The sequence below is a fragment of the Gasterosteus aculeatus genome, chromosome 4 (assembly GCF_964276395.1).
Source record: "Gasterosteus aculeatus chromosome 4, fGasAcu3.hap1.1, whole genome shotgun sequence".
NCBI classification, from domain to species: domain Eukaryota; kingdom Metazoa; phylum Chordata; class Actinopteri; order Perciformes; family Gasterosteidae; genus Gasterosteus; species Gasterosteus aculeatus.
In genome coordinates, this window is record NC_135691.1 from 2,886,518 (window position 1) to 2,899,234 (window position 12,717).

General features: G+C 49.4%; 1 protein-coding gene across 28 annotated transcripts in view; it reads left to right on the top strand.

Annotated features, from left to right (window-relative positions):
• The window catches only part of prom1a (prominin 1a), a 39,651-nt gene that overhangs the window by 20,807 nt on the left and 6,127 nt on the right, over positions 1-12,717 (top strand). For 8 of the 28 annotated variants that reach the window (XM_078101887.1, XM_078101874.1, XM_040172754.2 and 5 more), the window contains exons 5-22: positions 4,962-5,082; positions 5,401-5,464; positions 5,750-5,839; positions 6,141-6,164; positions 7,493-7,722; positions 7,876-7,950; positions 8,091-8,154; positions 8,242-8,401; positions 8,520-8,672; positions 8,996-9,119; positions 9,205-9,308; positions 9,949-10,033; positions 10,902-11,048; positions 11,532-11,603; positions 11,699-11,791; positions 12,054-12,071; positions 12,424-12,477; positions 12,564-12,644. In XM_078101887.1, coding sequence (XP_077958013.1) covers positions 4,962-5,082; positions 5,401-5,464; positions 5,750-5,839; positions 6,141-6,164; positions 7,493-7,722; positions 7,876-7,950; positions 8,091-8,154; positions 8,242-8,401; positions 8,520-8,672; positions 8,996-9,119; positions 9,205-9,308; positions 9,949-10,033; positions 10,902-11,048; positions 11,532-11,603; positions 11,699-11,791; positions 12,054-12,071; positions 12,424-12,477; positions 12,564-12,644 — 1,759 coding nt within the window. The remainder of the gene's footprint in view (positions 1-4,961; positions 5,083-5,400; positions 5,465-5,749; positions 5,840-6,140; positions 6,165-7,492; positions 7,723-7,875; positions 7,951-8,090; positions 8,155-8,241; positions 8,402-8,519; positions 8,673-8,995; positions 9,120-9,204; positions 9,309-9,948; positions 10,034-10,901; positions 11,049-11,531; positions 11,604-11,698; positions 11,792-12,053; positions 12,072-12,423; positions 12,478-12,563; positions 12,645-12,717) is intronic. The other 20 variants (XM_078101875.1, XM_078101882.1, XM_078101890.1 and 17 more) reach the window with 3 other exon arrangements.

The window sequence follows — 12,717 nt, forward strand, 5'->3', positions numbered from 1 at the left end:
AAACCATTAAACACAAAAGGGTCTCGACATTGTGGGCTTAGTAATTCACGCTATTCAAACGGGTTTTCTAATTAACGATGATGTATGTGGATGTGAACTTAGCATTCAGCAGCCTGCACTTCAAACCCTAATCAGTCAGTCGAGGCTCTAAAGGCCGGAATCAAACCGGCGTGCCGGAGAGAGCGAATGTGTGTCGAGCGGCTGGGCTGCGGCGGTGGGAACCACGGCGCGGCCCACAGGTTGAAACAGATTCCGCTTCTGGAGACGACCTTTCCGCAGAGACAAGCGCCATTTAAATGACACTGGCACGCCGGGGGCACAACCCTCACTGCCTTCAGATGAACACCAGGCTGGAAATCCTTCTTTACAGCGACTCTGTAGTCCCGGTGACTTTATTCACAGGACCTCGTGCCGTGTTTGAAGGTCATGTCGGTAAAACGTGATCAGCTGTTCACTGCGCGGTTGTTGGTAATCCTCCTGCCACTCTTATAGAGGCAGCAGGAGGTGAATAGTCATGGAAACACATGACCTCAAGAGCAAAAGCAGAGAGGGCAAAAGTAGGACAAAAAAACGAGCATAGTTCACCTTTGCCGTGACCTTTCACCTTTCGCGTGACCTCCTAAGTGTCAGTCGCTGTGTTTGAGACTAAAGCTTAAGCACCTTCTTAAAACAGCTCACAGTAGTTCTCCTCTTGCCGATGAGACGGGAGAATTCCGGCTGAATTATTAATAAAGTGACCCAATTAACGAGTGGGATCGTTTCTTCACTTGAAGCAGCCGGAGCCTACAGACAAACACGTTACGCAATAAGCCTCCGCACGCGAGCACGCATGGTCAGCGTCATGGGGGGCAGGTCGCGCGCGTTCTACTTCAGATGGACACAAAACGACCTTGAACACCTGACATTTGACACGGTAAGTAACGGTGAACGCCGCGTCACCGGTCACACAATCCCAAATCAGGCGCACAAACACACTCAGCCGGCATGTGGCGACCTGCCGGCCTATTTTTGGTGGATTCACTGACAAGTGGGACCGAAGTTGCTACTCCGTCGTGAAGTAAGCCGGCGGTGACTTCGGGCATGCCACTCGCCGGCTAAATGTCACGCTACTCCGTCACGTGGCGCTCGTCTCCGGCAGCAGTTAAAGCCCCCGGAGGAAAAAAAAAAAGGATAAATGTAACATTACTCAGCAAAATCGGCCGGGATTCAGCGGATGCCCTTTAAATGTTTACGTGTGCAGCGACTAATTGATATGCTGAGTGTGTTTGCAGTGTGTTACGGTTCTAATCCTTTTCAAAAACGCTTGTGGTTGATTGCTGTCTCGGAGACGTCACTGAATTCACGAGTTGAGTTTTCTTTAAGGAACGAACGGATGCTCCTGGTCTTTCCAATTTATTGAAGACGTTTGTGTGACGAGACGGCACAATGTTGCACAGAAGAGAGAGAATGTTTTCAGCTTAAAAGGGGCTTTTTTATGAGTTTTGGGGTAGAAAACAGCAGCGTCTTTAATGAGCCACCGGGTTTCTTTGCTTAAGCGCGACTCACCGGCTCGTGCTGTGAACTGTGAACTGTGAGGTGGACGTGGTCATGGTCACATCGCCGTGAACTCCCCCAAAGTCCTTAGCTCGTGCTTCTCAGTCAGTCCACCATCGTAACGTATTTCAGGGACTTCGGGAAGCCTCCTGTGGCCCTCCAGGCTCACAGTTTAGTATTCACATCATTCCTGGACAGTTTACGCTGGATTTAACCGTCTGTTGTCTCCCATCAAACCACTGCAGCTTCTTTTTTTAATTTATTTTTTTTAGACGTAAGATACAGCAGCAAGAGAGAGAGAAGAAATATCAGACTGTTTATAACCGGGTTGTTTTGCCGGGAGCGGAAGGCTCCCGAGTCAGAACCGCTCAGCGTCTCAGCGTCTCATGAAAGACTGCACAAAGGGAATAGTGGCTTGTTTGCCTGAGATGGTTCCTATTACCTTATGATAAGCAGCCGTGTGTCCCACACACATAGAGAAGTGTTCTGACCGAGTGACGGGAGGACGGAGCGATGCTTGGTGTTGAAGCAGGGCGGAGCTGGACTCTCCGATCCTCGCCTCCACCACCACCACCTCCACCCCGCTGAATGCGGCCCATTGTTTTACGGGTTTGTAAAAGCTGTGGAGCCACCAGACCATGTAACACTCACTACCCCCCCCCCCCCCCCCCCCAGTAGTGGCCTAGATAGCGGGGGCACCGCCTGCACTGGTCGGATGCTCTTCTTCGTGTGCCGTTGTGGGGCTTTTGTGTGTCTCTTGGCTTTCGCTCAAACAGGAATCAGTAAATCTTCCTCTCGCTGTGTTGAGATTGAGAATTCTTCGGTTGCCTGGTGAAGTGCATCTATTCGCTGGACCAGTAATCAGTTCATACACCATTACATTCTGGAAGAAACTCCTCATTTTGTCCGGGGAAAAGTTCCTTTTCATTCATTCTAAGCCTGAACTTTCAAACATCAATCTTGTTCTGCTGTCGTGCACACATTGTGTATCATTGTGTATCATTGTGTATCATCGCCTCGTATACATGAGATATTCTGCTGAAATAGTTCACCATCAAATCTGATACAAAAGACATTTGAATTTAAGGGGAAATAAAGGTGTTTTTAATCAGTTAATCAAAAGTTCTCTCACATAAATTCAACCAACAGCAGCACAGGTCTGTTGTTTGTTTGTTTGTTTGTTTGTTTGTTCACTTCGGGTCCGTCTTTTCCTTTCATCATCCCACCTCGTCTCAAACGGCGAGCAGGCCGACAGAACTCAGCGCTGACTGGCGGTTGTGTCCAGCGCGGCTCATCGGAGAGCCTCTCTCAAAGAGTCTTTGTTTGGCTGCGGATTCCAGCGACCTTGCTGGAGGGGGAGAGGAGGGTGGGGACAAAGAAAAGGGGGGAGAGGGAGGTGGACACGAGGAGAGAAAAGCGGGAGCTGAGGGAAAGAATGAAAATAAAGCATCAGAGGTGGAATAGTCGGGAGAGGGAGACCAAAGTGTGAGAAGTGAGAAGAGTGAAAGAGACGAGGATGAAAACAGACGAGACAAAACGGGGGGAGACACGTTAGAAAGAGGAACAAATAAAGACCCAGACGACCAAGAGAGAGAAAGTCAAGTGTACACTAGTGTGTTATTGTGTGCGAGAGAGAGAGAGAACGGAGACGAGTGTGCGACAAGAGGCTTTTGTTTTTGGAAGTGGCCATTTTGAATCTTCGCCTGGTTCCGGGCGTCCCGGCCGAAGCTGTTTGGCCTCGTTTCCCGGTGAAGTCTCCCTCTCGCACGGCGACGGCACTCGGCTGTTTTACGGCAAACGTCATCAGGACTCCTCCTCCAGGCGCGGCGCCGCTCGAGGCCACGCGGATGAAAAAGAGGCGACCGTTTATCGGCAGAGACAGTTTATTGCCGTTGCCATTTCCCTCATTGGACAGCGTGGTTGAATGCTCGATTGTGATTGGTTCCCTCGACTACTTTAGGCTTTTTGAAGCTGGCCTTCGGCCGTAAACGAAACCTCCCTCTCTCTAGAAAAAGAGCGGTGACATCTTTCACATGGAAGCGTTCGCCGTGACGTTGGAGGCCCTTCTTGCCCTGTCAGGGTTCCTTTCACTTCACTGACATGCTCACTGTACATTATCCTTCAGTCTCTCAAACATCACCATGGGTTTGAAGCCAAAAGCGCGCTGAAAAAACGCTTCAGCAAGCGAGGATTAGCAACACTTTCCGACTATTAATATCTGTAAGAAACGCTGGGCTTGGTGGAAGAACCCCACCAGCAGCTTAGGTTTTAAGAGGCTTGTGCGGGTGATTTAGGCGAACTACCGTTGAAATAAAGTAAGGGAAGGTTATGAAAATGTAACAGAATTTTGAATGCATGAGGTCCACCTGCTATTATCTGGTTCCACCTCATCCGGTGTAATAATATTTTGCACATTCAGTGAATGAAGACACTGTTCAATCCGCCAATGTGACACATTGTCTGCAGCACAATGCAGGTTAGATTAACCGGATTATATAGAGTTCTGCAGCAGCGTGAAGAAGAACTAAACGCACACACACACATGCACGCACACACCACCTTCTTCACACTGTCAGACTCAACGGGTCCATAACCCCACTTTGCATGCTCCGTCAGAACATATGCACCGTGCAAACCCTCCCCGACGCACACACAAGCGGCCCCGCATGCACAGACCTCTGCCTCGTTACGCAGTGAGGTTCATCTCCATTGATCTGAGCCTCCCCTGTAGCCTCTGAGTCGGTGCTTTTGTTATTCCCTCCTGCGAGTCATCTTGCATCATTCATAAAGCCGCTTATACCGCCAGAGCGTTGCTTTTAAATGAGATTTTCCGTCTTACACAACCGTGCCGCACGAATCCACGGAACAGTGGAGTTTATCAGAGCGTCTGTTCTGAAGAGAATCACCCGGTGAAGCCCCGGCCGTGCGCGTCCGCACACCAGGGGAGGGAAACTCGGGGTGAGAGTGAGTCATGGAGAGGGTTTAATGCAACGGGCCGGTGATGTAGCTCGAGCTGATTAAGCCGAGCTCCTCGGGTCTGTTTGAAGTGTGCGAGAGGCGAGGTGCTTTCTGCATTCAATATGAATGTGCTCACAAGCCAGGCACCTCAGATTAAACCCATCATAGCAGAATACACCTGCATTTCCTGCTGTGACCTGCTGTGGTTTGCATCTGTCAGGATGAATACGCCCAAATATCACACACAACTGTGACGAGGAGAAGACGTAGAGCTGCCTGTCAAATACATTGCACTCATTCCACAGGTGCACTCGCTCTCAGGTAGAAACGCGGTGGTGCACGCTGCCCCCTGCTGTCGGCGTCGTGTCATCACCGCCGCCCCGAGTGCCCGGCGGCACACGCGCGGGGGCGTGGGGACGCAGAGGTCGCGTTAAGGTCACGGTGTGACTCTGTGCTCGTCCTGCGTTTAGGATCGGAGTGCTGTGCGCGTACGCCGCCAACCAGAACCTGAGCTCTCAGGTGAAGAACATCCGGAGGCTGGTGAACAGCAACATGAGGGACCTGCACACCTTCGCCAACGACACGCCCATGGTGAGAGAGACACGGAGAGGGCCTGTTTTTCGATGCATGCATCTTTTATGTCATCTTTTTAATGTGGGGAAAGGTAATGAGTGCACACGACACCTTGGAACGAAAAGAACTCAGCTCCTTAGTGTCGGTGTGTAGGCGTTAGCGAGCTCGGGGTGGGAAACAAAGTTTGTGGGAGTTTTTGTGTTGTTTGAGAAGGCCGATTTGATGATATCGTTTTTTTTCCATCACATGGAGAAATAACAAAAACTGTGCTGTACTTCGACGGGACTAATATCCGGACTTCCATCTGCTTCTCTCTGCTCTGTTTCCTGTTTGCAGCAAATTGATTACCTAATATCCCAATACGCCACGGCCAAGAACAAAGTCATCTACGACCTGGACAGTAAGTGCACCTCCTCCGCGCCTCTAACAGAAGCCGCTCGCTGGCTCCTGCTCTCGGTCATGTAGCATATGCTCATTATGCGAAGACTTGTTCTCACATCCCATCTGGGACACAACCGGGCGTAGGTAGCTGCAGCCGAGGATCCCCGGCGTATTCATCCTACTCTTGAGATAGCGCCGCAGGCGGCTCTCTCCTGAAAGTCTGGCATCAACAAAAGCAGCCGACGTAATAAAGAAGGGGACCGGTTTCTCCTCTTCAGTCCATCTGATTCTGGGTTCTCCACAGATATCGGCCCGCTGTTGGGTGGAAGGATACACGATCAGTTGGATAAGGAGGTGCATCCGGCCTTGGACAAAGTGCTCAATATGGCTGGAGGTATGGACGCCTTTTACTCTTTTTCATTTCCTCTTCAGCCACGATATGATCAGCTTACAGCTGCAGTACTGTTGTTTATAGAACACTGGGTTAGTTTTTAAATCTCCAAAGATAATCACACTGTGAATTCCATAATCAGCCCCCATCTTACAGGTGTGTGGTAAATTACTTTTGTAATATCATTTGGATATTACTTTATTGAAGGTCAGCGAGGTAATAAAAGCGGTGACATGTAACCATCATTCAGTATATTTTTTAACCTTTTATGTTCTATGCCTTTTTTTTTTTTTTTTCAATGAAGTGAAAATCGAGAGATCCATCAAAGGTAACAGAGACTCAGTAACCGGACAATGTCCCTCAATCCTTTGACCCTTGACCCGTGACTTGTTTCCCTCATGACCCCCCCTCCGCCCCGACCACTCGGCCCTGTTTGAGGACGACCCCTTCATGTATTAAAACTGCACTACGGCAAAAAGCGGCCAAAAGCAGCCGAAAGGAGCCGGTCCTCCCGCGTTGACTCTGAGGAAAGGCGATTTCTCACAGTTCTCTTTAATGCACCACCTGCAGAACGAATGAACATTTCTAAAAGGTAATCTCGCCTAGTGCAATTTTAAACTTAACCAGATGTTGCCAAACCCCCAACGTAACATCGACGTGTGGCTCAACACCTCCGTGCTTCCCCACTGTGAAGTGAGCATAAACGTGTGTGTGTTTGCGTGTTTCACGTTAAGTGATTGTGCCACAAACTGCAGCCAATCCTTCATGTCAGTTAAGCAACAATTTGAATTACGCCTTTTTAAGCTGTGTACGGATGTAACGCTACATGGACTACACAGGCGCCATGCTGGAGCCCAGATGAGTGTGAACACAGTGCGTGTTCTTGGTGTTTGTGCTCCCTCCCTCCCTCCCTCCCGGTGCTGAGCCGAGATGAGTTCATCTCTCCTCTCCTGCTCTCTCTCGTCTTTTTAATTGGAGACTCCGTTTCCTGTTTAACTCCAAAAGGCCGCACCAGGCAGCGACCGTTCCTGAATAGAGACGTTTAAAGTCAGCAGCTCGGCTCTGGCCTGGTCTTTACAAAGAGTCTGTGTGCCTTTGTGCAACGTGAGCCGCTATCAGAGAGTGTTGCTCTTAAAAAAGCAAAAAGTTTTGTTTTTTTAACCTGGTAAAAAAGAAAGTATTTGAAAGGCAGCATTTTGGCCCCCAAAAGCATTTCACTTCTCTGAATATGAGTGTGTATGTATATTTATGTTCCTGTTCCCAGGACAGAACTCCATCCATCCATCCGAGAGAATTAAAACATTTAAATAACATTATTCATTATTCATTTTGCAGCAAAGCTCTGCAGCCTGAGGCCCAAGGGGGGAATTACAACTCATTCAATATACACGTTTAACTCAAAATATAGGTTAGCCAATGAGAAAAGCTGTTGTATTATTCAGTTCAATGAAGTAAGTAAGATATTCCTGCTGTCTCAAAACCCGCTCGACCTAATCGAAATGTTGGAGTTCACAAAGCAAACGACGGAAACAATCTCCCTGCATCGTTCTGCTTTCCACGCTGTGAGAAGGGGACTTGTGTTACCAGAGCGTCGACGGTGTTCATGCTGATCTTTGCCACAACGCACTTTCAATCCTGCGCTCTCCTTCCCTGCAGCCATGCGGCAGACCAAGGAGGCCCTGGACAACGTGAACGTGGGTCTGGACGTCCTGCAGGAGGGAACCGGGAGGCTCAACTTCAACCTGAGCCTGGTGCGGACCGGCATCAACCGCACCCTCGACGACCCGGGCTGCCACGACGAGGAGTCCGACGCCACCTCCGCCCAGCTGTGCCGCAACATCCGCCGCTCGCTGTCCCAGCTGCAGATCGCCGCCAATTTCTCCAGGGTACAAAGCCCAGCGCCGATTGGACTCCAACTGATGGCCTAGTGACGGTTACTGGAACGCAGTTGGTGTCGTGGCACTGCTGGATGTTTATCACTGTGTGTGTGTGTGTGTGTGTGTAAAGCCCACTTTTCCTTGTCTGTCAACACACTTTAGCTGCCGAAGGTGAACGCTCAGCTGGAAAAGATGAACAACGTCTTGAGAACGGACCTTAGCGCCGTCGTCCAGAGGGTGAGCAGTTTTTTCGGTGTGCGACGTGTCCCCCGTTCCCGCTTTTTAGAGCCTCGTCGACTTCTGCTTCAGTTGAACTGCCGTTCAACGAAAGAATCAATCAAAGGACCAAAAAGTCCCACGTCTTCTTCCTCTCGCAGGGCTACGACTCTTTAAACAACACGCCGCTCATGGCGGTGGAACAGACCCGAAGCGCCGTGGAGAGTACGTCGCTTTCACCATCCTGCCGCGTGAGTTCCAGAGCGACGAAGAGGGTTTTTAGGGCTGAACCTGAGTTGATGTGCCCGTCAGGTGTGAGGGGTCTGGTGGACGGCATCGGCAGTAACATCAGCAGCTTCTCCAAGGTTTTCCCCGTGCAGACCTCCGTGTCCAACTTCAACATCTTCATTAGCCACGCCCACGCCAAGATTGAGGACCACTACCCTGATATTGACAAGATGGACTTCTACAGGTACGTTTAAAACAAAAAAAAACAAGTGTAAGGGCGGGATCCGTATTCACTGTAAATAGTGGAATAAATCCACCGTCTGGATGCCACCTGACTCCTGAGCTCTGCCGCTGCGCCACAGGTGGATCGGCTGCATCGCTCTCTGCTGCATGGTGGTCCTCGTCCTGGCCTTCAACTACCTGGGCCTGCTGTGCGGCACGCTGGGATACGACAAGCACGCCTCGCCTACCACGCGAGGCTGCATCTCCAACACGGGCGGCACCATGCTCATGGCGTGAGTCCGCTGTCCACGTGACAGGCTTCCAACTGAAGGGGCTTTGAGATCCATTTGGTGATGGTATTTTAGTAACTACTGACTAACGGCGAAAACTCCTGCAGCTTCACTACTAGAGGAACATTAAAGAGCTGAACAGATTTCTTCTTTTAGTGGAGCACAACATTTTAATCAGTTATTTATTCACGCAGTATATTTTTCCCTCAGATAGAAATAATTGCATCCTGTTTGTGATTTTAGGGGCCTCGTGCATTTCATTTGAGCTGCAGCTTCACCTCCATTTCTTATTGTTGTAACCGTCCTCTGCACCTCTTCTCCAACAGCGGCGTTGGATTCACCGTCATCTTCTCGTGGGTGCTGATGGGAGTGGTGACCGCCATCTTCCTGGCCGGAGGAAACGTGGAGAAGCTTTTCTGCGAACCCTTCCACACCAAAGACGTCTTCAAGGCGAGTCCATTCGACCACGTGGACCCACGTGAGAATGGGAAGAGAGTCACACATTTTCTTTCCCTCTTTTCTCCCATCCATGCAGGTTGTGGACACCCCGTATCTGGTGGACCCGAACCTGAAGAACTTCATCCCGGGCTTATTCTACAACGACTCCCAGCTGGAGCTGACGGCAGAGAGCTTGTACAGGCAAAGAAAACTCCTCTTTATGTATTTACAAGTACTGCACGTTTGTTGGCTCTATATTTCACCGAGCGGATTTTGCATCAGGACACGACATTCATCCAGGAACAGGCGGTGGAATTTGAATAATTTTAGCTTTGTCGCAGGCGTCGGGTCAGCCGTCGAGCGGCTGAATGTTTCTTTTCCATTGATGGGGATGCAAATGAGGGAGAGGGTTTCTATTGACCTTGAGGAGCTAATTAGCATTATTTTCCTGCCGTTTCTTCTTCAGCCTGTTTCTCGGCGGTTACATCAGCTTTCATCATCTCCCTTTAGTGAGAAGCTGCAAATCCTCAGATACAAGGGCGGCACTCGTGCATTCATTATATTTCCAAATAGAGCAGCTTTGCTTCAACGCGTCTTTGCCCATTGAAAGGCAAGCAGCGCGAAGGCTGTGTGCACTGTGTGAGTCTATATATTATGAAGCTGACAAATTAGCTAAATTCTCAGGCCCTGTGAGCAACATCAATGTTCTTCGTCCAGGAACATTTTGTACTTCCACTCAATTTCCCTGGATGGCAGCAAATATTTTCACTCCGCAACTTTTAAGTTGACTTTTTCTGCTCGCGCCTCTCTGTGTTTGTGTCCGTTTGTGTGTCTTTCTCAGCACTTGCAAGGAGAACAAAGGCATCTACACAGCCATGCGTCTGGACAAAGTCTTCAACATCTCCCTGTTCCTGAACACCACATTGGTCAGTAAGCTCAAGACTCGTCGTGGCCTCATTTGACTGAAAAGCTTGAGGCTACAAACAGTTTCCTTAGTTCCGACGTCCAAATGTACAGACGAGATAATGTGTGTAAAGGAAGCTCTCAGTTGAGGCGCTCGGGCCGTTTCCTGCGAGTGTGTGCTAATTGTATACTGTGAAGCGCTGTTAGCGACAGTTAACTCAGAATGAATAAATGCAACGTGCTAAAGGCTCAAACCGCGGGTAGAATAAATGCAGTACGCCTCTTGGATGTGCCGCTCTGTGAGCATCTGGAGGTTTCCAAATCGTCTAATTAGCGTTAGCTAATGATTTCTTTCCTGCCCAAACAAAGTCCGCGTTGGCAGCCGATGCCTTCATCAAGCCTCGGCCTTCACTCCGTGCATGAGTCATTACGCTGATGTGAACTTGCGACTTCGTCTTGGCGACTCTCTTGCCAATTTGGCTCCGCGGTCTCGGCTCCTTTGAGCCAACAGCTGATACGTCCACTGCTGCGTCTCTTTTCTGTCCACTGGTTTATTTGTCTTCATTGAGAGCCGGCACACGTCTACTCCACATCATAAGCCTCCGTCTGCTGTTTAGTCTAACATCTCCATCTCGCTGTGACTGTATAGGTGTTATTATTTTTTGTATTTTTTTTATTTGTCCAATAAAGTTCCACAACGACGCAATACAGAGATCATAATAAAACCCATTGAGACGGGATATAAGTGAAAGAAATAACTGAAGGGTGGTGTGCAGAAAGGCAACAAAACGGACGGCTTACAGCAGGAACAAGGAGAAACCTTCCACGCACACGACATTAAGAAACGCCGTCCGCATCAAACCTCCTGCTGTTCCTCTTCGTGCTTTGCAGTTCACGAAGGACGTGGTGAGTCAGCTGGACGGCGTCAGGATCGACCTGAGGGGAACAATCCTGCTGGAGGCCGAGGGGGAGCAGAACCTTCTGGACTTCTCTGAAGCCGGGCTCTCAGAAATCAACTACGCAGACTACCTGGAGGAGGTGACGCACATCACGCTACACAACCGGTGCCTGCTGGTGTGGATGTGGGACGTTTACAGGACGGTTTTATTGGACTAGCACTCTTAAATCTGTCATTGTTATATTTATATTTAGTCATATGTTTTTATTGGTACTGATTTAATCAGCAAAGATAAATATCTACAAAGCTTCCCCAGTTTACTTCATCCGTGTGTTTAATACCAACTCGGCTGGCCAGCAGTCGGGACGCAGTAGCCGTCGTTCTGTTGAGCATCACTGAACCCGACAGAGTCGGGATTAAATTGTTTGTATTTAGATAATAACTACTCTTCATTCAATGTTGTTAAAGTGTTGTTTAAGAGATGTTGGAGGGAAACGTGTCTCTGTCCTGAATGAAAGATGCAGCTAGAAGTTACAGATGATAGTCAGTGAAAACACGACGCTTTTCCCCTCGAAACTGCTGAGAGAAGAAGGTTTTCACCGCCAAACGCGTCTCACCTTCAGGTCAACAAAGGAGTCACTGTGATGGACCTGCTCCTGTTTGCCACAGAGCTGGAGGCCCAGACGGACCTCATGGTGAGACTAGAAACTAGAATATGATATTGCAGAATACGTTCCCTCGCATGACTCGAACTTGCTATTTGGACTGAACGTGCCCGTGTGCGTCCCAGCCCCGCGGCGCCCTGCAGAGCGCCCTGAAAGGCCACGTCGGCACTCTGCGGCAGATCCACAGCCAGCAGATCGTCTCCATGGAGCAGGGCATGGTAAGACCCCACCATTACCAGCCACGTGCGTGCTTTGAGGTTGATGCCTATTTAGCAGAAGAATATTATCCTCCTGGACACGGAAAACACGTGTCGGTGTTTAATTTAACATCAAACGCTGCGTGTTTTTGAGCCTGGCGGATGCGGCATACAGAACGTCGTGGGTGCAAATGTCCACATGCATTCCCTCCCTGTCAAAGCTAATTCATTCTTTTGAAGGGCTCTTTATGTTTTTTCTTTTCTTTTCACTTTCAACTTGAAGAAACATGTTAGAGCGAGGGTAAGCTGAAATGTGTCATTTCTGTGTATTCAGTGTCCCGTTACATGTTACAGCTTGGATATTGTGTGTGTGTTCTTGTACTTACATTTAGATAAAAGTCTCTTACTGACTGGTGTATCTTAAAATATCCACTACGGAAATACAGTTCATTCATTCATTTTGTGAGGACTCTTTTCATGTCATCGTTCTTTGTGGATATTTAGTTTTGGTGACAAACCTCCTCAGCACGCCCGTCCGCTCTCCTGCCTGCTCTCCCTTTGTGCTTCTCTGGTGTGTAATGACCCCTGACTGCACCCGCTGACCCTTTCTGGGATCCCTGCAGTGAATCTCTCCTGTGACTTCCCTCTCATAGAGTGCGTTGAACCAGAGCATGAGGTTCCTGGAGAGGACGGCGTCAGACCTGCCGGTAAGTGGAGCGGCCCGTCGAGCCTCCATCCGGCGCGCGGCCCGAGACGTGAGCAGAAACACCACCTGTCGCTCTATTCTCCCCAGAACAAAGTCTTAGCCGTTCTCGATGCCATCAAAGCGGCCCAGTACCTCGTCTCCCAGAATGCAACGCATTTAATCAATCTGGTGAGTGTTTCATATTCGCGTTTGCAAGCCCATTAGCTAGGCAACAGCTTGGGTCCGTGTCTACTTCCTGTTG